We start from the raw sequence: 20,480 nt of genomic DNA on the forward strand, positions 1-20,480 counted from the left end.
TATGTGGGGGCCAAGAAATACCACCACTCCTCCTCTGCCTTTCCAGGCAGCCCCATCGCCGAGCCAGGGAGGATTAAATGCTTTGAATGGTTTCTGTGCTTTTTCCTACAGAAAATCAAAGTCTGAGTGCCAGGCTCTGTGCCTGGGGTGAAACAGCTGCTCAGACCCCACTTGGCTGTGGTGGGGTCCTGGGAAAGGAGCCCCCTTCCTCACAGCCAGGTAGATCTCCGGGGCTGAAGACCCCTCTCCTTTTCCTTTCTCCTCCTCAATTCCCTTCTCTTCTCCTTCTTTCCCAAGGTCTCTGCCCACCTTGCATGGCAGATCCCATAAGCCATACTGGGCTGTGTGACCCCTCTGCTGGAAAAGAAGAGCTGAAGGGGGGCTGGCTCATTCATCATGCAAATGGATAATTAAAGGAAACCAAGGACCCGGGTGTTCATTACTGCAATTTACAGTGTTTTGTAAACAGCCTAATTAACACAAAATGAGCTTGGAGTGGCTGCTGGTGAAGGACTCGTGACTCCTCACCACAGCTGAGGGGATCAGGACAGGATCACCCTAATTACCTCTTCCAGGGACTGTTTGTCTTTGAGCCTCAGCCACCAATCCAACAGACCTTCCCAAAGGAACTGGCTCCCAAAGCCATCACTCAGCAGAGCTCCTACTTCCCCCTCCCACCCCAAAGAGCTCAGGATCTGGGGTCTTCATCAAGGACAAGTTGCTTCCCTTGACCTCAGCAGCCAGGAAAAAATAACATTTCACTTGTAAATTGGCCACTTCTGATCTGAGTCCTAGAGAACCATAACCACTGGGATTGCTCCCACCATCTGCAGCTGAAAACTGCCACTGGAAAAGGATCAGGACGGGGAGGAGAAAGAAGAGGAGGAAGGAGGAGAAAGAAGAGGAGGAAGAGAGGTCCTTACTCAGGGCAGGAGGGGCAGACCCTCAATGATGACCACTGGGAGTGCAATGCTGGGAAAAGGGACAGGCTGGATGGAGATGCCCAATGAGCACCAGCACCTCCAAAAGAGGCAGAAACATCCCACAGCCCCTGGGGGCTGGTCCTGGAGTTGAGCAACGCCCACTGTTTGAAGAAGGGGAGTTCACCCAAAAATCCTACCCCTAACCCCACCTTCAAGGGGACTGAGCTGGCCAGTGGGGTCCAGTAAGCAGGGCTGGGATGTCCCAGGACACAGTGGGTGTCCCAGGCAGCTGTCAGCATCCACATCTCTCTGAGCAACATTCCTCGAATTCGTTCCCTGCTCCAGCAGCCCAGCCAGGCCAGGACACAGGGCAGGACCACACGGACATGGTGTGGGTGGCTGAGAATGCCACAGGTCACAAATAGCAGAGCCAGGAGCAGCATTCCCTTTGGGGGTCTTCCTAAATGCTTGGATCCACCCTGGGCAGAGAGGGAAAGCACCCCTGGTTGCAGCTGGGTAAATCATTGCTTGGAGAGCTGGAGGGTTTGCAGCAAGGCTGGTAGGTGAAGTGTGGGTGGCAAAATGTCTTGGCACCCCAGCATAAAAGCATGGGAAAGGAGAGGGATGGAGGGGAAGCAGAGCACAGCCAGGCAGCTGGGATCCCTCCACCAGCGCCATCCTGCTGCACAGCCTCAAACTCCAGGGACGTGGTGACAGGAAGGCAGCTGATGGGACATTTCCCTGCATTTGCCCTCTTCATTCCATCCATGTGCTCCTTTTGACCAATTTCCCAGGTTTTCCCCACATTTCTTCAGCCCCTTCTCTCCCCGTTGGTGCCCAGGCTACCCACCCTTTTCCCCACAGATGTTCTGGAGCTCAGCAGAGGCTGGGCCAAGCTGTTCCCAATCCACAGCTCTCCCAGTCTGGCCTCTACAGCTTTGGCCAGGGGGCTGCAGAGCTGGGCTGGGAAAGGGCTGCAGGGTTAATCCAGCTACAGCACTGGGATAGTGTGGCCAGATCCTTCCCAGCTGCACCATTGCCCCCGTTGGGTTTGCACTGGGGCAGGGGCGCTCTCAGGCCTGATCTGCCACCCCATTCCCCACCAGGAGCATGCCCATATCCCGGGAGAATGAGCCCAGAACACAGACCCAGCGCTGAAATACAAAACACCCTGAAGGGGTTATTTATATCCAGGGAAAAAACCCAGCTTGGTGCACCCCAAGGGTTAACTCCAGCCGAGTTTCCCCCCCGCCCGGCCCTGCTCCGCAGCCCGACCCCTGTGAGGGGTCCCGCCAGGCTCCCGGCCCGCTCTGCCCCGGCCCGCCGCGTTCCCCGGCGCCTGCCCGGACAGGACGAGGCTCCGCAGCGCAGGGCCGGGCCTGAGCGAGGCCTCGAGGGAGCCGGAGAGCTTCTGTGCGGCGTCTGGCTGCCAAGCGGCAGCGGGAAGCACCTCCGGAACGCTCCGGCAAATTGCTTACAAATGTCGGGCCGGCCGCCGGCCGTGGCGAAGGCAGCGCGGCCGCCCAGCACCAGACGGGGCCAGGACCCTCAACCCTGGCACGGCCTGGCTCCGGCCCTCGGCCTCTGGATCCCCACTGAGGCACAGCCCCGCACGGCGCATTCCCAAACAGCCCCCCGTGCCTCAGTTTCCCCGCGGGCTGCCCTCCTATGGCCGGGATGCCAGGCTGCCTGGGCTCCTCGTGGGGTGCGGGGGGTGCCCGGGGAGCGGCCGGCCGGGGCGGGCACCTCACCCGCCGCGCTGGCAGCCGGCCCGGCACAAACCCGTATTTACCCCCCCGAGGCACTCGCCCGGCGCCGGCTGTGCCGGCTGCGTGGAGCCAGGCGTGCCCTCGGCCGGCCCAGCACCCCCGTGCCAGCGGACCGGGCACCCTGAGTCACCCGCTGCCCTCCAACGGAGAGCTCCTTCCTGCAGCGACAGCCCTGAGCTTCACCCCGCGCTCTTGGAGACACAATCCCTCCGAAGTGCTCCTTGGGAACGAGTGACACATGCTCATCTGGCTTTGGCTGGGGAAGGAAATGCCCAAATATCCTGTGGAGTCCTGCCCTTTGGATGCTCCTGCCCTGGCTTTCACACGGGAGTCAGGCTCCAGAAGGCAGGTTTTTGTGCTGTGACCCCCTGCCGGTTTTGTCCACCCAGGAGAGCTCCACCACTTGCAAGGCTTTGTTGCTCTCCAGGACAAGACACAAATCCGCAACTGGAGATTCACCTTCTTGCCAGAAAAACAACCCTTTCTGCTGGTCCTGTGTCACAGGCTCTCATCCCATCGCCCTGTGCTGTGAGCCTCCCTGTGCTGCAGGTCTGAGCATCCCAGTGTCATGAACATCCCTGTGCTGCCAAGCCACAGCATCAACCCTGAGTGTCCCTGTACCATGAGCATCCCTGAACATCTAGTCCTGAGCACCCCTACACTGCCTGCTTCAAGTACCCTGCATGCAGGAAAGCCCTGCAATGGCACTGCAGGAACACCATTCTGCTTCCCTGGGCAGTGGGAGAGGGACAGTGTGCTTTGAAGACCACATACATGCACATACCCTCTTGGGAAAATGAAATCCACCTGGGCACTGTCACTGGTAAGCCAATAAACCAGCTGGAGGAGCTAATCAGCTGCTATCCCGCAGAGCAGCAGCCGTCTCCAATGGTGGTGGCAGCCTCTGGAGCTGGAGGTGGAGGTGGCAGGAGGTGGCAGCTTCACCCAAACTGCCCTGTGATGGCCCAGGGTGGCCCTGCCTCAGCATATGATGGGTTCATGCAAGGGCTCAGGACAGCCTCACCATCTTGGCCAAAATCAAGACCCAAAGAGGTGATGTCCATCCCTCTTCCACAGGAATCACCCTTCCCTGTCACCTCTCTGTCCACAGGCACGTCCGCTGTGGCCACCCACACCCGGCTCCTCCCGGCGCAGCCTCTCGGCAGACCGGCTGCTTCAGGAGCAGTTTCCCAATACGTTCAGAAGATTCACCCACCTTGATAGGGAAGGAGTTCAGCCACAGAGATGTTAAGAAACTCAACCAAAGCTGCCCAGCCAGCTCAGAACAGAGGCTGGGCGAGAGCCAAGGGCTCCTGACCCCAGCTCTCTACTACAGCCACCAGCTGCACCCCAAACATTGATCCCAGTGCTGTGCCTGGCTCCCCAGACAGGGGCTCCCCTAATTCCCCCATGGTATGGTTGGTGAATTTGGCTGCCAAGATTCTGCTGCCTGGGAAACCTGGCTGAGCACCCATCCCTGTGCCCAAATGCCATGGCTGTCCAAATGCCATAGGTGTCCAAAGGCCAGGGGTGCCTTCCTGCCCACAAAGAGCCTGTGCCAGGTTTGAGGCTCTGCAGCATCACTGAGGATGGGCTCCCCACCAACGCTGACAAACAGGCCTCTCGCCGAGCCAGGCACTATGGGGTTGGTGTGACTGCGGCAAAGCCACTGGGTTAACTGGCAGGGATGGGGAGACTGCAATCAAGGAGGTGGAATCCCATCAGCAGAGAGCAAATGGCATTGCCATGAGAGCAGCTGGGAGCCCCTTACTGTCCCTACACCAACATCTGGTAACTCCTCAAGAGTAACTGGCATTTTCGCCCCTTGAGAAACCTACCAAACCCTGGACCAGGCCAGGGCCCTGCCTGCTCTGACACTGCACAGGCTGCAGGATGGCTGTCACACCGAGCCCTGCGTCTGGTTTCAGCAGCCTGGAACAATCCCAGTAAGTGCAATAACCTTCCAGGAGCTGAGCTCTGGGCAGCTTCTCACAGCATCCTGAGGCTGGACACAGCACCCCTGTGCTATGAGTATCCCTGCACCTAATGCTCATTTCTAACCTCAGCACAAGTCACCATTTACCCCTGGCTGGAGCCCCAAATCGTAGGGCTTACAGCTACACAGAGCAGAAGCTGTTCCTGTCACCAACTTGTCTCTGCTGATGGCATGTCTGAGTCCCCTCTGGCAGCTTGGCCTCCTTCCTCATCTCCTTCTTTAAGCAATGCTGTCCTGCAGCATGTTCAGATACGCTGGTGGATGATGGCGAAGGTGGGTGATGGCAAAGGCAGAGGAGTTTGAGAGGTCCAGGGATCTGCCTTCCATCCTGGGCTGGGCTGGAGGCCCGCCACAGGCAAAGAGGGATAGGGCAACAGGACCATGGAGTCAACTGGGAGCCTTTTTCCTTCTTTAGAGAAGTCTGGGAGTATTTTTTCCAGGGTAAGTCAAACTTCTAAGGTTTTTTAAGAGGCTGGCAACAAGTGAGACATTGAGCAACATCCCCACACAGCACAGACACTCCCAGTGCACAGCATCACTCACTCCCAGCCCAGCTACTCCAGGACCCCCATCCAAACCCCCAATTCCTCCCTGCTGCTTCCCCTCATAAGCAAAGCAGGAAAAAACAGGCAGTTTGTTCAAAGTGAAGGCTCCCAGAACAATGAAAGGAAAAGCAGAATCGGAAACCCTGTCTCCATCCACACAGCTGGGAAGAAGGTGCAGCTCTCAGCTCTCGACCCCAAGGTTTGATGGCCACAGGGGACAGAGAGGACAAACGCGAAGCAGGGAAAAGAGCATCACAGGAATCCTTTGGGGCTGGATTCTTTGCAAAAGCCAAACACATGCTCCTGCTCTGAGTTTCAAGCCCCCAGAAGGATTTCAGATGAGGCGAGATGGATGGTGCTGGCTCCCCTTCTCCACAATAATTTGTGGGTTTGTAGTGGCTGCCTACCACGAAGTGATGCAGCCCAGCTCAGCTCCCCTGGCCGGGAGAAGTGGTAACAGCCCTTCCTCACAGAGCCGAAATTGCATCCCCCAGCCCCATCCAGGATGGAAACAGCTGGGAAAGGCTTTGGGTGGGGGAAGTCAGGCAGCTCCTTCGGAGATACAAGGGCTCCTTTCCCAGCTGGCCGGGGAAACGCGTTACCGGGAGGTGAAGTCACCGTCCCTGCTGGGACCTGGCTATTCCGCTCTCCAGGATATGAACTCAGAGGAGCTGTATTTGCCCAGGGAAGAGGTGGAGTCTTTTCCATTTCCCCCATCCTTCCGAAAGGACAGGACGCCTCCTGAGCGGGAAGAGATGGGCTGATAGCAGTGGGGGCCAACGGCCAAGTGCCAGCACTGCCTGAACCTGCAGCAGGCACGCCGTGGGGCCAAGGGCCACCCCTGGGCTACGGGACACGGGGTCCAGCAGAGCATCAGCTCATTAACAAGGCACCTTGGCTCATGTCCAGCTGGTTCCCTGGAAGCCAAGGAAGGGCTATCCCAGATACTCTGGCAAAGGGGCTGCACCTACGGACACTCTCAGCGTTGTCATTAATGTCATACCCAGTAAATGGTGCATTAACATAATCTGTGGTGGATGTGCTACAGATTGACAAGGGCAGAAATAACACAAAAAGGATTTAGAGAGATTAGGAGAACAAACCCAGGCAGATTCAACCTGGGAAAAATGCAGATTGCAGCATCTGGGGAGAAATAATCCAACCGGCAGCAGGTCAATGGGAGGAAGAAAGAGGGGAAGCAGGATGTGGGGGGACGGTGAGAGGAGCATTGTGAGCATGGGCACAGAGGGACCTGCTGGTCAGGAAAGCAACCTCGGCAGCCCTGCGTGGGGGGATGCTGCTTCCCAGAGTACCATCTCCCACCGTGTATTCTGTTGCTTCCTGGGGTACCACTGTCCATCACATACCCAGGGCTCTGAACATGAGAGAGGCTCAGAGGGAACATGAGAGGTGAGCAACAGGAGCAAGCAGTGAAGGGCTGGCCTTGCATGGGAAGATTAGGGCAGGTCAGTAAGTCTGGATTAGCTGAGCAACAGTTAATTAGGGAGGGAGAGCAGGGACGCAGCAACCCAGCAACCCACCTACACCTGGAGGGGTTTGACGCTCCAAAGCAGCACGTACCTATTTATTTTATGGTTCTAACAATGAGCCCCAGATAAAAATTAGAGCAGCCAACAGTGGCCAACAAAGCCCTGTGGGCTCAAGGGAACGAAACAAGGAGCCAGCTCGTACATTGCTTGGAGGTTGCAGCAACCATGCAGCTTCCAGGGGAAGCAGGGCAAGGCTGAGGCTGGAGGACTGGGCTGCCACAGCCCTATGGCACCATGTCGCCATCAGTGCCAGCCCCGTGCCTGCACATGGCAGCTTGGCACCCAGGAGCTGCTCCAGCCGGTGGAGCAAGTACTCAAAGCACACAGTGATGCGGAGGCTGGAAATTCTGTGACATCCTCCTCCTTTGGCCCCAGGGAAGCTGCCGTGCACCTGGAGCAGGTGCTGCCAGGGCGGACGGAGCGGCTGTCCCCACCCTGGCTGCGCTAATCTGGGCAAGGCATACACAGGATGGGAGGGGAGGCAGCGGGAGGTGAAGCTGTTCGCTCGAGGTCACCCAGAAGGTCGATGGTTCAAGTGCTACCACTCCTTCCCAAGGCTGCGACACGGCTGGGAACTGAATTTTACTCAAAACTCCCCCCTCTCGCCATCAGCCCTGGGCAATCAGCTGTCGGCAGCCCGGGACTAACCTCAGACGGATGCTGGCGGCCAGTTTGGAGTCACACAGTTAAAAATACCTTGCGGATGCCTTTCCTCAACTCTGACCCTGCGAGCCGGTGCTGCCACCAGCCCTGCTCAGGGACGTGCCGGCAGGGTCCCCTGGGACAATCACAGCCTGGGCTGTGCAGGAACACGGCAGCTGCTGCCTGGGGACTGGGTTTTCCTAAGAACCAAGGATTTCCACTTCTGGGGGGCTGCTGACTAAAGCTTACTTCCAGCAAGTGATGCCTGCACTGTCCAGCTCCCTCTAAACTGCAGCCTGGATTTCAGCAGCTTCACCAAAATGTCTCTTTCCCTCTGGGACAGAGCCAAAATGTGGCCTCTGGTTCTTGTCAGTCTCAAGGGATGCTCGATGGGTGACTACTCCTGCAGATTCGATGATGCTGCAGCCGTTTGTGGCATCTGCATTGGTAAAGAATGTAAGGATCTCACTTAGCAGTGGCCACTCAGCTCCTAAGCCATGATGGATGGGAGGGATTCCTCTCCAAATCCCTTCTCCAGTGATGGTGAGGACACACAGGGCACCTTGCTGTTCCCATTCCCTGTGCAAAGGTCACTTACCAAAACTCATGAGAACTGACTGGTTGCTCCATGCTGCTGGCAAGTGGGAATGGGAGAGGGATGGGTCCATCACTAGCAGGCAGAGGCCAAGGGGACAAGCAGCCTGAGAGAGATGGTCCTGTTGCCACTCTCTCCTTTCCCTCCCAAGGCAGGGAAAAGCGTTGTCCTTTCAAGGGCATCCTGTGGCATGGTGTTGTCCATGCCACGAGTGAGAGCTTCTTTCCCAGATGGATCAGACCCTCCAACTGCCCGCCTGCATTTCTGGCTGGACAATGCCAAAGGGGGAGAAGCCATCGCCATAATCTTGCCCACTGCCTTAGCTGGATTGGGATATTTTCACGCAGCTGTGGCAGTGAAGGATTTGCCTGGGATCCTCATCTACAACAGGGTTCCATATGCAGTGGACAGGAGAGGGACATGACAGCTACATGACTAGGTTGTCCTGCACCACCCTGCATGTCCCCACATGGAAGCAGCAATCACTTAGCAGTTAGGGACAGTCTGTGTCCTGGGGAGAGGCATCACTCTGTTCTGGAAGCAGGAACCCACCCCAGGACCCCACACCCACCTTCCCATCCCTTCAGGGCCCTTGGTGACTGCTGAGTTATTCTGAGCACTGCGTTCCTGACCCCCTCCCCTCATCCCAGCTGCTCCAGGGCCAGCAGGGAGGGCAGCGGGTTCCTCCCATTGCCCAGCCCGGACGCCAGAGCCGGGCAGCAGCTGCTTGGGGACCAGCTGGGGACAAAGGCAACACAGAGCAGCCTCATCCCCCCATATACCTTGGAAGGGACAAGGGCTGAGTTAGTTACAGCAAGGTCAGAGGCATCACAATACAACTCCAATAGAAAAGGAGCTGGATCTGAAGACTCCCAGTCCATGGGCTGAGCTCTGGTCAGCAGCTCCCCATAAAGGGATCAGGAAGGGGTTTGGGGGCAGTACATCAACACCTCCCACCCCCCAAAGAACAGGCCCACCTCAGCACCAGAGGTAAACAGAGGCAGAGGCAACATCCTTGGCTCTTTGTCAGACCGATGTGGTGCCCAGCTTCCCGCAGGGACTCCACTGCCCACAGGGACCCCTCTGCCAGGTCAGCCCCCTCCACCCCAGCCCTGCCTGGGTGCTCCCCACACCCCATCCTGATGGAGCAGTGGTGGGACACAAGCCAAGGCCTGCCTGCTCCCTGGACCCCTGCCGGGAACCCGATCTGTTTACGCCTTCCTAGCACGGCGGGTGCGTGTCGGGAACGGCCCCGGCAAGCCCGACTTGGCGGCACAGGCAGGACGTGGGAGCGAGCCCTGAAACCCCACCTGCTGCCCCGCAGCATCTCGGGGCGGGTGTGGGGAGAAAGTGGAGGAGCACAGGGAAAAATGGGACCCTCCTGCCTCCATTTGCTCCTTTTTGTAGGAAAAGGCACCACTTCTTGCTCTGTGCTACCCCTCCTGTGGCATCCAATGCCCCCCATCCTGGCCATGAGACCATGGTGGGTTGCTCCGTCCCCAGGCTTGGCAGGGAACAGAATTCTGAGCAGTGGCAATCCTTCTGGGAAAACACTGGGAGAGCCAACTAGCCCTGGAAGCTTCGTCCCTTCCTGGAAAACGAAGTACTGTTTTTGCAAACATAGCCAGCAACACGTGTGGGTGCAGGGGGCTGATGGTCACATGCTGGTCCCTGTTCCAGGGTGTGGGCTGTACCCAACTGGGGCTGAGAAGAGGCACCCACCTGCACTGCTCCTGGGAGGAGATGTTCATCCAGGACTGCTCACCTGGCGTGAATTCAGTCTCACAAAGCCACAGGCATTTGGAGCAGGCTGCAGTGGGACAGAGCAGACTTTGGGGACTTGGAGCTGGACACCTGCTCTTCCACCAGGTTTGGGTTGAAAGGAACAGAGAAGCAGCTCCAGGATATCCATGTGCTGCTAAATATAACCAGTGGGACAGATGCTCCAAGACAGGGAGCTGCCTGCACCTTGACACTGTTGAGCAGGAAACTGAGGGCTCTTCCAATGCTTAAGTAGTTCTTGAGGTTTGGAAACACGAAGCAGGGTCAGAGGCAGCACCTCATTCTGTGCAGGAGCCTCCTTCCCTCTAAGGAGTGTCTCCCTTCTTTTTAAGCCAGCAGGATTAGCAGGTACTGGTTCAGCGAAGCCAGGAGGGCTCATGAAGCCCTTCCCATCTGTGTCAGCTCCACAAAACTGAAGCAGAGCTGCTTCAGACCAACCAGAGCAGCCTGGGTTGCAGCCCACAGCATTCCCTGGGCCATGGCTGTGCTGGACTCCACACTGCTGGCCAGAGTGACCATGTCCCCGTGTTCCCTGTGTAGGCAATGATTAGCCACCAGGGAGGACTCTGGCCCCCTTTGGAGGCCACTGAGGCCAGTGGTTTTCATGTGGCCTTGCCATGGTAGGGACACATCCCAGGTCCCTGAGAGGCTGCACAGGCTGTGAGTTGGGTGTCCTGCCCAGGGAGACAGGGGAGGATTGGTGGGGCTCCCAATCCCCAGTCTTCAACTGCTATTTGCATCCAGTTCACCTCCAGCTGGAAAGCCCCTTGAGGCTTATCCATGCCTGCCCTGGCAAAGAAACAAGGCAATGCTCCACAAGGGGCTGCTGGAGGGGGAGAGTGAGGCAGGCAGCCCCTGGGATAGATGTTCTATGTGTGCAAGAGGCACCTGCAGAGTGGGTGGCAGAGACTGAGCCAACCTTGCTGCTGGGGACACCTCAGTGACAGGCACCAGCTGCCCTTGCCATGCTCGCCAACTCCCTTCCGAGCAGACACAACCGGCCGTGCCCAGCATTATGAAATCCCAGCAGTTTTCACCCCTCCCAGCACAGCCGCCCACCTCAGGTGGCCGAGCCAGACCCAGCTCCTGGGATGGCACCAGGGAGGACAGGGCAGGGGTCTGGGCATGGCATCAACGCTGGGGGCCACGTGCTCCCTGCACAGCCTTGGCTGGGCCCGCGGGGAGCGGCGCTGGCAGGGCTTGGCGGAAGCACAGCCGGACGTGTTGCACCAGGCCTGGGATGCTGCGGGAGCCGCATACCTGCCTCACGCAGGTTCTCCCTGCTCCCTTATCTCACCATCGCAGCCCTGCTCGCTTGCAGCTCTGGCCTTTCTCCCTGGGGTTGCAAACGGCTCGGGGTGGCTGTGCACCTACCCTGGGCAGCATCCCGCAGGAGCGAGGGATGGGCCGGAGTATCCAGCCCTTCCTTCCCTGGGAGGGTAGAGATCATACCAACAGAGCCATTTCCAAGCAGTTTGGGCATCTCCAGACAGGTCTGTGACTCACCATGACACCTCGGCAAGGCTTGGGTGATATTACAGCCCCAAGGTTCAAACAGATCCCTCCCTCTCCATCCCAGGCACGATTTTTTAGGGAAGCCAGGATGGGATTTAGGGGGAGCCAGAATGCTCGCAGCTCCTCCCCACCCTCTCACTTGCTAGAGCAGCCAGAAGAAAAAAGGTGGTTTATTGTTATTTAGTTTCTTGCCCCTTTCATACTCCTTTGCCGGAGTTTTTGCCAGCGGCAGGCCCCGGGTCTGGCGGGGATCCAGGACAGCCGAGGCGCTTTTAAAAACAAAGCAGGGCGCGTGCATGCACACATACACGCACGGCATCCAACCCCGCTTTTAACTCTTGCCGGAGCAATGCTGGTGGAAGCATCCATTTCCAGCAGGAAACCATCTTACACGCGGTCTATCGCCACTGGGATCCAACAATTCACCTCCCACCTTCCCAGAAAAACCTCTTTGCGGCACTGGGATCCTGACAAAGGGGTGGCAGAAGTGATGCTGGTCGTTTTTGTGGTCCACCAGCTCCCTCCTGGAACCAGCCAAGCCAGAGGACGGAAAGCCCGTGTTGGCAGTGTCCTTGCCACGTCCCCGTCTCTGCAGCCCTGGGGAGCACTGTCCTGGTTACCGTGCCCGTGTGCTGCTGGCAGCCAGGCACACGGTGTCCCAGGGCTCAGGGCTGCCCTCCCTGTCTGCTTTCGAGCTGTTGTCGTCTGAATTATCACGTGTTTCTGGGTCAGACAGCCAAAACGGCCTCTGCAGCCCTTGGGATGGGGCAGCTGAGCCCCCTGGTCTGGGCTGAGTCACCAGGAAATGCCCAAGGGATGGAAATTCCCCTCCTGTCCCAAACCTCAGCCTCCCGCCTGTGACACTGGGGATGGCTGCCAGCCTGGCTCCATCCATGGCCCTAAGGGACCTCCACATTTCCAGGAGATCCCAGATTCCCTGGCATACCCCAGTGCTTTCTGGCCATCTCCAAAGGATGGCAGCATGGCCTGGAGCAGGCTCAAAAGTCTCCACATTCATCCCCTTCCCCAGAAGGGTTAGCCTGGTTTTCTCCCTCACTCTTTTATTGACAAGAAAATGTCAGCTGCAGTGGCCCAGGCTGACAGCAGGGACCACAGGCTGCCCTGCCAGTGGGTGTGCAAAGGCTGAGGACAGAAATACAGACCCGGGACAGGGGGAGATGTGGAGCTGTGAACACAGGGAAATCGGGACAGAGGGGCAGGGGCTGGGCCAGCCAATGCCCAGCACAGGCTCTTCCATCTCCCTGTGTGATGTTGTTTGCTCATGCCTTATCTCCTGCACTGGCACAGCGACTCTTTCCCTGACTCCGGGTGCTCCAGTGGCAGCCGGGCCCCTTTCCAAACACAACACCCGTTGGAGCCCAGCTTTAAAAACCAACTATCCCTTCACTCCTTCCGCTGCCTGTGCAGGGCTTTTCCTTCCCAGCTAGAGAGGTGGGAATGCCAGGATGGGAAAACCCACCCAGCAAGCAACAGCCTACCAGAGGAGACTCGCCCTTTCCAGGGAGGTCGGGAGCCACAGGAGGAGGAAGAAAGGATTGACCCCACCTTGCCATGGAACTGCAGCCCCACCACCATCCAGCCCCGTGGCTGCTGCACTCTCCAGAGCCTTTGAAGGCTCTTTCCTCCTGCTCCCACCACCCACCCACAGCAGGTCTGGGCATGCTGTGGGGTGCTGGGGTCCCCAGCACAAGGCCACTGCCAGCCCGGCTCCCTGGGCACGGTGCCTCGCCCCGCTCCTGGCTCAGTCCCGGAGGAAGAGGGAGTTTTGCCCGTTTCGGCAGAGTTTCTCAGCGTCTCTCCGCAGGCGTGCCCACAGCCTTTCCAAGTCGGAGCGCGGCTGCGGAGCCGGTCCAGCCCGTCAGACCTACAGCGTGCGGGGAGAGGAGGGGAGGACACAGCCAAGACGCTTTGGGAACTCGTCCTCGAAACTTGGGCTTCAGGGGATGTGGCCAGAGCCACACTTGTGCTCGGTGGCAGAGCCGGGTCCAGCCACCTGCACTGCCCAGGGCAGGAGTGGAGCAGGAAAGGTGCCCAGGCACCCCTGCACCACTGCCACCAGGGAAAGCCATCGGGTGTAACAGAGCCTGACATGATAAGGATCCTGCCCAAGGCCAGTCTGAGCTTTGCTCTCCAGCCAGACCAGGAATAGCACCTGGAGTACCCGAGGGTTTGGGACAAGCCTCGCTCGGTAGCAGCAGCGGAAGATAGTCCTCCTCTGTAAGGGGGATGGCACACTGGGCTTGCACATCCAACACCATTACAAAATAACTACCAGATTGCAAAAAAGGAGCAACTTCTCCCCCAAACAACTACAGACCTGCTGGTGTTGGGAGGAGCAGAAATCCCAGCAGGTCATAAAAGGAGGGCGGATGTTTCTGCAGAGACAGGGACACAGAGTGCCGGTGGCAACGGCTAACAAATCACAGGAGGGATATTAAACCTCATGCTTTGAGGCTTAAGCTGATAGAGCTACTAGGGATTAGGAGGAAATTCAAGGGGGAGAGAAGAAGCGATTTATCCCACATCTGCCTGCTACAGTCTCACAGCACATGGAGCAACATCGCCCTTCTCCTGCCAAACTGGATGGGGGCAGCAGCATCTGAGGGCTGGCACAGCTCTCGAGAAAACCTTAACATGCTTTGTGCTGCTGGCGTGCAGTGGTGAGAGGCTCCAACACAGGCGTGGAGAAAAAGCCAAGACCCCTCTGCAAGCTTTGCTAGCATTTAACGACTTGCTAGGTCATGGCCCAAACACAGCCATGTCCCATGAGCCCACCCCAGTCCTTAATATCTAAGGTCTGGAAAGCACCAACATAGCTGGTGAAATGGGGGCAAGTGGCTGACCGAACCTCCTCAAGACAGCAGCTGAACCCCAGCAGGGCTTTGCTCCCTGTCCTTGAGAGTTTCACACTAGTTTGCTCAGCTGCTGCCCTTTCTTTATACTTTGCATACATTTAAACAAAAACCTTCACCACTCCCTTGAGGAAGGCAAACAGTGAGTCCAGCTCCCATCGCCTTTCACAGCTCCTCCAGCCCCCCGCCATCACAGAGGCTCCCCCTCCCAGCATCACCCTGGCATCCCCCCATCCCCTGTCCCTGGATCCTGTATTCAGGGATGGGGACACCCAAACTTTGCCGGGCACCGTCCAGCTCCAGAAGCTGTTGCCCCAGAGATCCCTGGCCAGAGGGGCTCTGCCTCTCACCTCCCCCAGGAGCCCCAACCCCTCGGTGCTGGCCCTGGCCAGGCCAACTGGTGCATTGTTGGCGAGGGCAGCAGCCCAGGGACGTGATTGATCGCGGAGGAGAGAGGCCAAAGCCGTGATGGGTCGTTTAACAATTTCAATTAAACTCTGCAACGTTCCCGAGGCAGAGGGGAGGGGAGAGGGAGAAGGAAAATAAAAAGCGGGATGTTTCCATTGCCAGGGAACCTCAGCAGAGCACGGCTGGCCCGGCAGGAGCAGCCTGGCTCTCCCAGACCAGAACCCCCTCCCCGGCTGAAGGAGTGACCATGGCATCGCACCGCTGTCCCCTTCCCGCAGGCAGGACAACTGCCCTTGCCTGCCCTTTCCCTCCTGGCTCCTGCCCCCAAAAATCTTGTCCCTGCCCGCCCCACCACCTTGGAATGAGGTGCTGTGACCCACTTGTGCGGTGGCGCTTGCGCGGGGAGGAGGCTGCGCACGGAGAATATTAAACGTGTCCCTGAAGTTCCCGCTGCCGGGACTGGCGCTTGGATTTTGCTTACGTGCGGTGACTTTTTTAGGCACAGGAAGCCCCAGAGGGCTGATCACAGTGATCGAGCTCCCAATCCACTGAGACAGCAGAAGGACTCTTAGAGGGATTTAAAAAAATATATAATAAAAAAAAATAAAAATCAGCATCTCAGCCTGTCATATGGAAAAGGCACTTTAATGAGCAGCAAAGGCAGCAAATGCTTGGCTCACAGGGCATCGGTGAGAAGAGGGAGAAGGAACCATAAGGGACAGGGAGCAGTGGTGCCCTCCATGCCAGGGGTGAGCCTCCAGCACCAGGCAAGCCCTACAGCAGGTCAAGCACAGGAGCCTCACTGAGGGCTTGCAGCAGTGGCCTTGGAGGGGTCAGGGTTTTTTGGCCCCTCCTTATAAAGGAATAAAATGAAAATAAGCTGAGGGAGCTGCTGATGCCACTGCAGTGGGGGAGTTAAACACACATGTTCACGTGGGTGCCCCACGGCTGCAGGGAGGGGAAGACTCCAGAGAGAAAACAGACAGGATTGAACTGTGAGAGAGTTACTGGAGGGTACAGGAGAAAACAAGTGTGACTTCACCCCTCTGGGCGTGCAGGAGGAGGAGAGCCATGAGCACCCCAGCCTGCACACAGCACCCGGCCATGGGACACCAGATTAGGGCACGGGGCTGCATCAGCCAGCAGGACACTCATGTCCTGACATTATTTATTGCCTTGGGGGTGTCCTTCAACACCATGGACAGACTGCTCTTGTTCAGCTCAGGGACCCTGTACAGGGACAGTCCCTGAGCAGTAGAGGCAATGGCACCCAGTACCTTCACCCAGGGATCACCAGATGCCCCTGTTGTGGGGAGGAGGTGGCTCCCAGCCCTTCTGAAAGCCCAGCAGTTGAGATTTGCAAAGTTCTGGCCCAGTCAAAGCTTTCCAGTAGATGACCCAGAGGAGCTGATCCCCTCCTCATGTTTATAATCCTCAGCCTAACTCGGGTTTCTCCGCGCCAGCCTCTCCGCTCTGAGCTGCTCCTAAGAAGCCTTAAAGCTTCTCCTGCCTGAGTTTCCTCTCTCCCTCCTCCGGACAGCTTATTCCCCTTCAGCTTTCCCACCCACCCCCATGAGACCCCCCACGATGAGCAGCCTTGGCAGAGGTATCCACACTCCCACAGCCTGGGCAGCCAGGGTGCACCTTCCCCCAGCGAGACATGGCATCAAGAGCTCTTTTATTTACTTTTCCCAGTTTCCTTCTCTTGGTCTGTCAGGGGAAATGACCAGGAGCTCAGCTCTATACACAGGCTCCATGGCACTGGGCACGATCTCATCCACTTTTCCACCCTCCCCATCTCCTCCAGATGTCGTGCAGCGTCTGCAGGACCCCGGTGTTCTTGGGACACCCCCCCCCGCCCCGAGCCCTCTGTTCGCCCCAAGCTCTGCTTGCTGCTGACCTTTCTGAGAGCACAAGCAAGAAAACAGCCCTGCTGAAGGGTTAAACATTACCAGACTGAAATTCAAGGCTTGACGATTGGTTCCAGTCGACTGGCTGGGATGATAATTTTTCACAAGATAAATACGGCTGGGAGTGAGCAGCAACCGCTAAAGACCCTTTGTAGCAGCGTCCCCCCCAAAGCGGTTCACTTCCCCCCGCCACGGCTGCTTCCCTTCACCATCCCTGCTCAGTGGCCCACACTACAGAGCCCCTGGCCCCAAGCCCAAGGGGAACCCCAGCTCAGCTGTAGGATTGCTTACAGCCCAGTCATTCATCCGCACGGGCTGTGCTTGCACTCCCGCCTCCGGCCGCAGCACAGCTCATGTGCCGGGGGTCAGAGCCAGCACTCGCACCCCGGCTCGGCCGACACTGAGACTCGACCCCGGGCCTGGCAGGAGTGCCCAGCCAGGGGGACAGAGCCCACGGCTCTCTGCCCCGGTACTCACTGCTCTTGGACGCCTTGATCTTGGCCACCAGTTTCTGCACGCCAGGTACGTCCCCGTTCTTCACGGCCTGGATCAGCTCCTGCTCGCGCCCCATCGCGGGCAGGTGGGCGCAGTGGACACGTAGAAACCCTCAGATCCCAGAGGTTTATAAAGCCATGGGAATAAGCCCCTAATTCCTCAAAACACACTTTGATGAGAGATGAAATCCAGGAAGGAAGACACTTTACAATCCCACAGGGCATAAAAAACAGAAGTCTTTCTGTTAAGGGCAGAAGTCCCTTTCTGCATCAGCAGGAGCAGGACCCAGATGGGGTTTGGTTGGAGAACACGCAATCAGTAAAAAAAAATTACTTCAGTGCTCGGGGACAGGCTCCCAGCAGCACAAGAGCTCTGTGAGACAAAGCCAGGCAGCTCGGGGCAGGGTGTCCAGCGCTGGCAGCATTGGGATGCCCTCAGCCTCTCACAGCACTCCTGGAGCCAGAGGTGGTGTGCTTTGCTCCCTTCAGCAGGCTCTGCTGCGTTGACGAGTCCCTAATTCATCCCAAAGGGATTACGGGCTCGTTGCCATCTGGAAGTTATAGATCCTCCCTCTCTGGTGCTCATTAGCCCCTTCGTTTCGGCATTCCTCTCGGTGACGGCACTGCAGGCACGCTGGGGAGCCCCGTGCACGGCCGAGCCCCGGCACGGCAGCCCGGGACCTGCGGAGGGAAGAGCAGAGTCAGCCCCCAAAGGCCATTTACCTCCCGGCTCCGTCGCGACAGCTTTTGTATCCGTGCTCAAGAACGAATACTTTGACTATATTTAGTCCTGGAGGGACTTGGCTCATCCTTATGTTAAACGGAGAGGGAAGAACCTGTGGAGGAAACCTCCCGAGGCTGCTGCCCCCGGAGCGGGACAGGACACAGCTCCTTCCCTGCCCTCCCGGGGCCAGACACACCCCGTCCCACCTGAGGGCAGCACACGGGGCTTGGGGCACACAACGTCTCCCCCTCTCCCTCCCCGCTGGCAGCACACAAGGAATGGAACTGGGAAGGTTTAGCCAGAGCTCTCCACAGCCCTTGGGAGTGGGTCAGCCTGCCTTGCATTCTCCTCCTGTGCAAGGATAAACCCTCACCCTCCAAACTTCCTGGGACGCTCAATGCCCTGGGACCCTTCACCAGTTCAGGAGCTTTCTCTGGCCCCAGTGAGGAGCTGGGTGTAATTCAGCAAGACAAATGCGCTCAGAACAGGATGAAGGCCATATCCTAGCCAGCCAGGGTACCCTGGAGAGGGCAATGGGGTCCTGCAGAAGCAGTTCACGTGCCCCAGCCTGTGCTCCCACATGCACCCGGGCTGCCCAAACTGTGTGGCAAGAAAATCCCTCCTAGTTCAGGGCCATGCATCTGGCAGGCTGCTCTGACACCGGGGAGGAGCGTGCGTGCAGGAGAGCAGGGAGCACACACCATGCCAGCTGCAAGGCTATCGCCAGATCACCCCACAACTTCCCCTCTGCCCATGCAGAAGGGATCAGAACCAGCTGATGGCTCAGTGGAGTCTCCCTTCCTAGAGTGCTCGCCCTCCACAGTTTATGTAACAGCGGGTGTTGCTTCCTCCAAGCAATCGAGGTCACTGTTCAGAGCATGGAAATCACAGGCGAGACAAGGCAACAATGACAGGTTCTGTTGGGGTGGGGGCAAAACCAGAAGGAGAATCCCATGGCACAGCATTGCTCAGCCGGGAGCTGCAGCTGCCCATAAACACAGACCCCTCCTCACGGCTTCCCCGTGCTCCTGCACTCCCCAGGGTTCAGCAGCACAGGGCAGAGGAAAAAGATGATCCTCAGGTACTGGCTCAGCTTCTGGAACAAGGGGGTGTGTGACTCCCACACCGGGCTGGGGGGGTTCTCCCCCCTCCCACCCACAGCTCATTTAGCTGATGAATGCCTCGGCACTGAAGCTGGTGCCCGTCGGGGTCAGATGTCACCTCCCCTCGTCCTGGGGCACCTGCACAGGCTTATCTACCTTACAACGAAGTTTCAGCCACTTGACTCAGACTAACCTCTCGCTGCAAACAAATCACCTCCCGAAACCTCCTGTGTCGTACCGTCTTCAGAACTATTTCGTTTAACCCTGTGTACTGCATCCAACTCTGTGCTGCTCCTCAAGAGCGCTCACAAGAAGCGAACGTGAGGCGGTGAGACGACTTTGTATTTGAAAAGTCTGCCAGCTCTCCTGGAAAACGGCCCCGGTGCTGCTGCCTCGGCTCCCGGAACTCGCGGGGCTCAGCGGGCAGCTCGGAGGGACCGAGAGCTCCGAATGCCGACCGGCACCTCCTCAGTCTCCCCAGAGAGGAGCAGCGAAGGTAAAATTCGAGAAACACTCAAAGCTGGAAAAGCAACAGCAAAACATCCCTCCCACACGAGCAGAGCTGAGCCTCCAGCCCAGGAATCCACCTGGAGAACCAAAGTATCCCAAACATTCCCGCAGCCAACGGCAGCGCCGCAGGAAAAAAGGAGGGAGAAGAGGGGGAAAAAACCCCAAACAAACCCAAACCAGTTACGTAAGTGGCGGAGAAAAGATGCAAAGGAGCTGCAGACACCCAGCCGGGTCCCGAGGGGCGGTGGGGGCAGCTCGGCTCCCCCGGGAGGCTCCAGCCCCGCTGCGGGCGCGCCCGGGCCTCCCTCGCTGCCCGCCCGGCCGCGCCTCCGCCTCCCCCGCCTCGAGACCCCCGGGCGGGGCGGCTCCTTCCTCCGGGCGAGCTCGGGGGGATTTCTGCCCCCCCCGAGGGGAGTTGTTCCGCGGCTCCTGAGGCGAGTTGCTCCGCCGGCCCCACTCACCTGGCGGCGCTCCCAGCCCACCGCACCGGGGCGAACCGAACGGCGCCCGGGCGAACCGAACCGCGGCGGAGCGAACCGACGGCACCGGACCGGACCCGCCCGCGCCGTGCCGAGCCGCTCCGGACCGCGGCGCACCGAGCAGCGCCGAGCCCGGCCCGGCCGCAACTTCCCGAGCCGCGCGGGACGGGAGCGGAGCCGGTACCGGAGCGGAGCCGCGGGTCCCGGCTAGCAGGCGGCGCGGCACTCGGCAAAGTCCCGCTCGGGCCGGCCCCGTCCCGGCAGGAAATCCCTCCCCGGCCCGGCCTGATTGGAAAAGCCCGGCGGGTTGTGCGGCGGGGCCGGGCCGGGGCGGCTGTCACTCACCGTGATGCGGCGTCGAGCGGGGCAGGGGCCGGGCCGCCCATCCCGCCGTACCGGCACCGCTCCGCCCCCGGTCGGGGCTGCCCCGGGCTCCCGGGCATCGGCTCGCTTTGAAGGGGGTCCGGCTGGACGCACAGCGCGGTCCGGTCCCGGCGATGGGGAGCGGGACCGGCGTGGTACGCGACCGACCCGATGCTCCGGGACGGGCGGGGTTCGGGACCGAGTTGGTGGGACATCCCCCATTCTCGATCTAGGACCGAGCCAGTGGTTCGGGACCGGCTCCCTTGGGAGTCCTCCAACCTCCTCAATCCAGCTCCGAG

General features: G+C 58.7%; 1 protein-coding gene across 4 annotated transcripts in view; it reads right to left on the reverse strand.

Annotated features, from left to right (window-relative positions):
- CASKIN2 (CASK interacting protein 2) overlaps positions 1-20,031 on the reverse strand; it is a 33,665-nt gene extending 13,634 nt beyond the window's left edge. For all 4 annotated transcript variants that reach the window (XM_084218808.1, XM_084218810.1, XM_084218809.1 and 1 more), the window contains exons 1-2: positions 19,801-20,031; positions 16,986-17,683 (exon numbers count right to left, since the gene is read on the reverse strand). In XM_084218808.1, the coding sequence (XP_084074934.1) occupies positions 16,986-17,079 (94 nt within the window). In that variant the 5' untranslated portion in view covers positions 17,080-17,683; positions 19,801-20,031. The remainder of the gene's footprint in view (positions 1-16,985; positions 17,684-19,800) is intronic.
- Positions 20,032-20,480: the final 449 nt, after the last annotated feature.

The sequence above is a fragment of the Fringilla coelebs genome (genome assembly GCF_963513975.1).
Source record: "Fringilla coelebs genome assembly, chromosome: 19".
Lineage (NCBI taxonomy): Eukaryota > Metazoa > Chordata > Aves > Passeriformes > Fringillidae > Fringilla > Fringilla coelebs.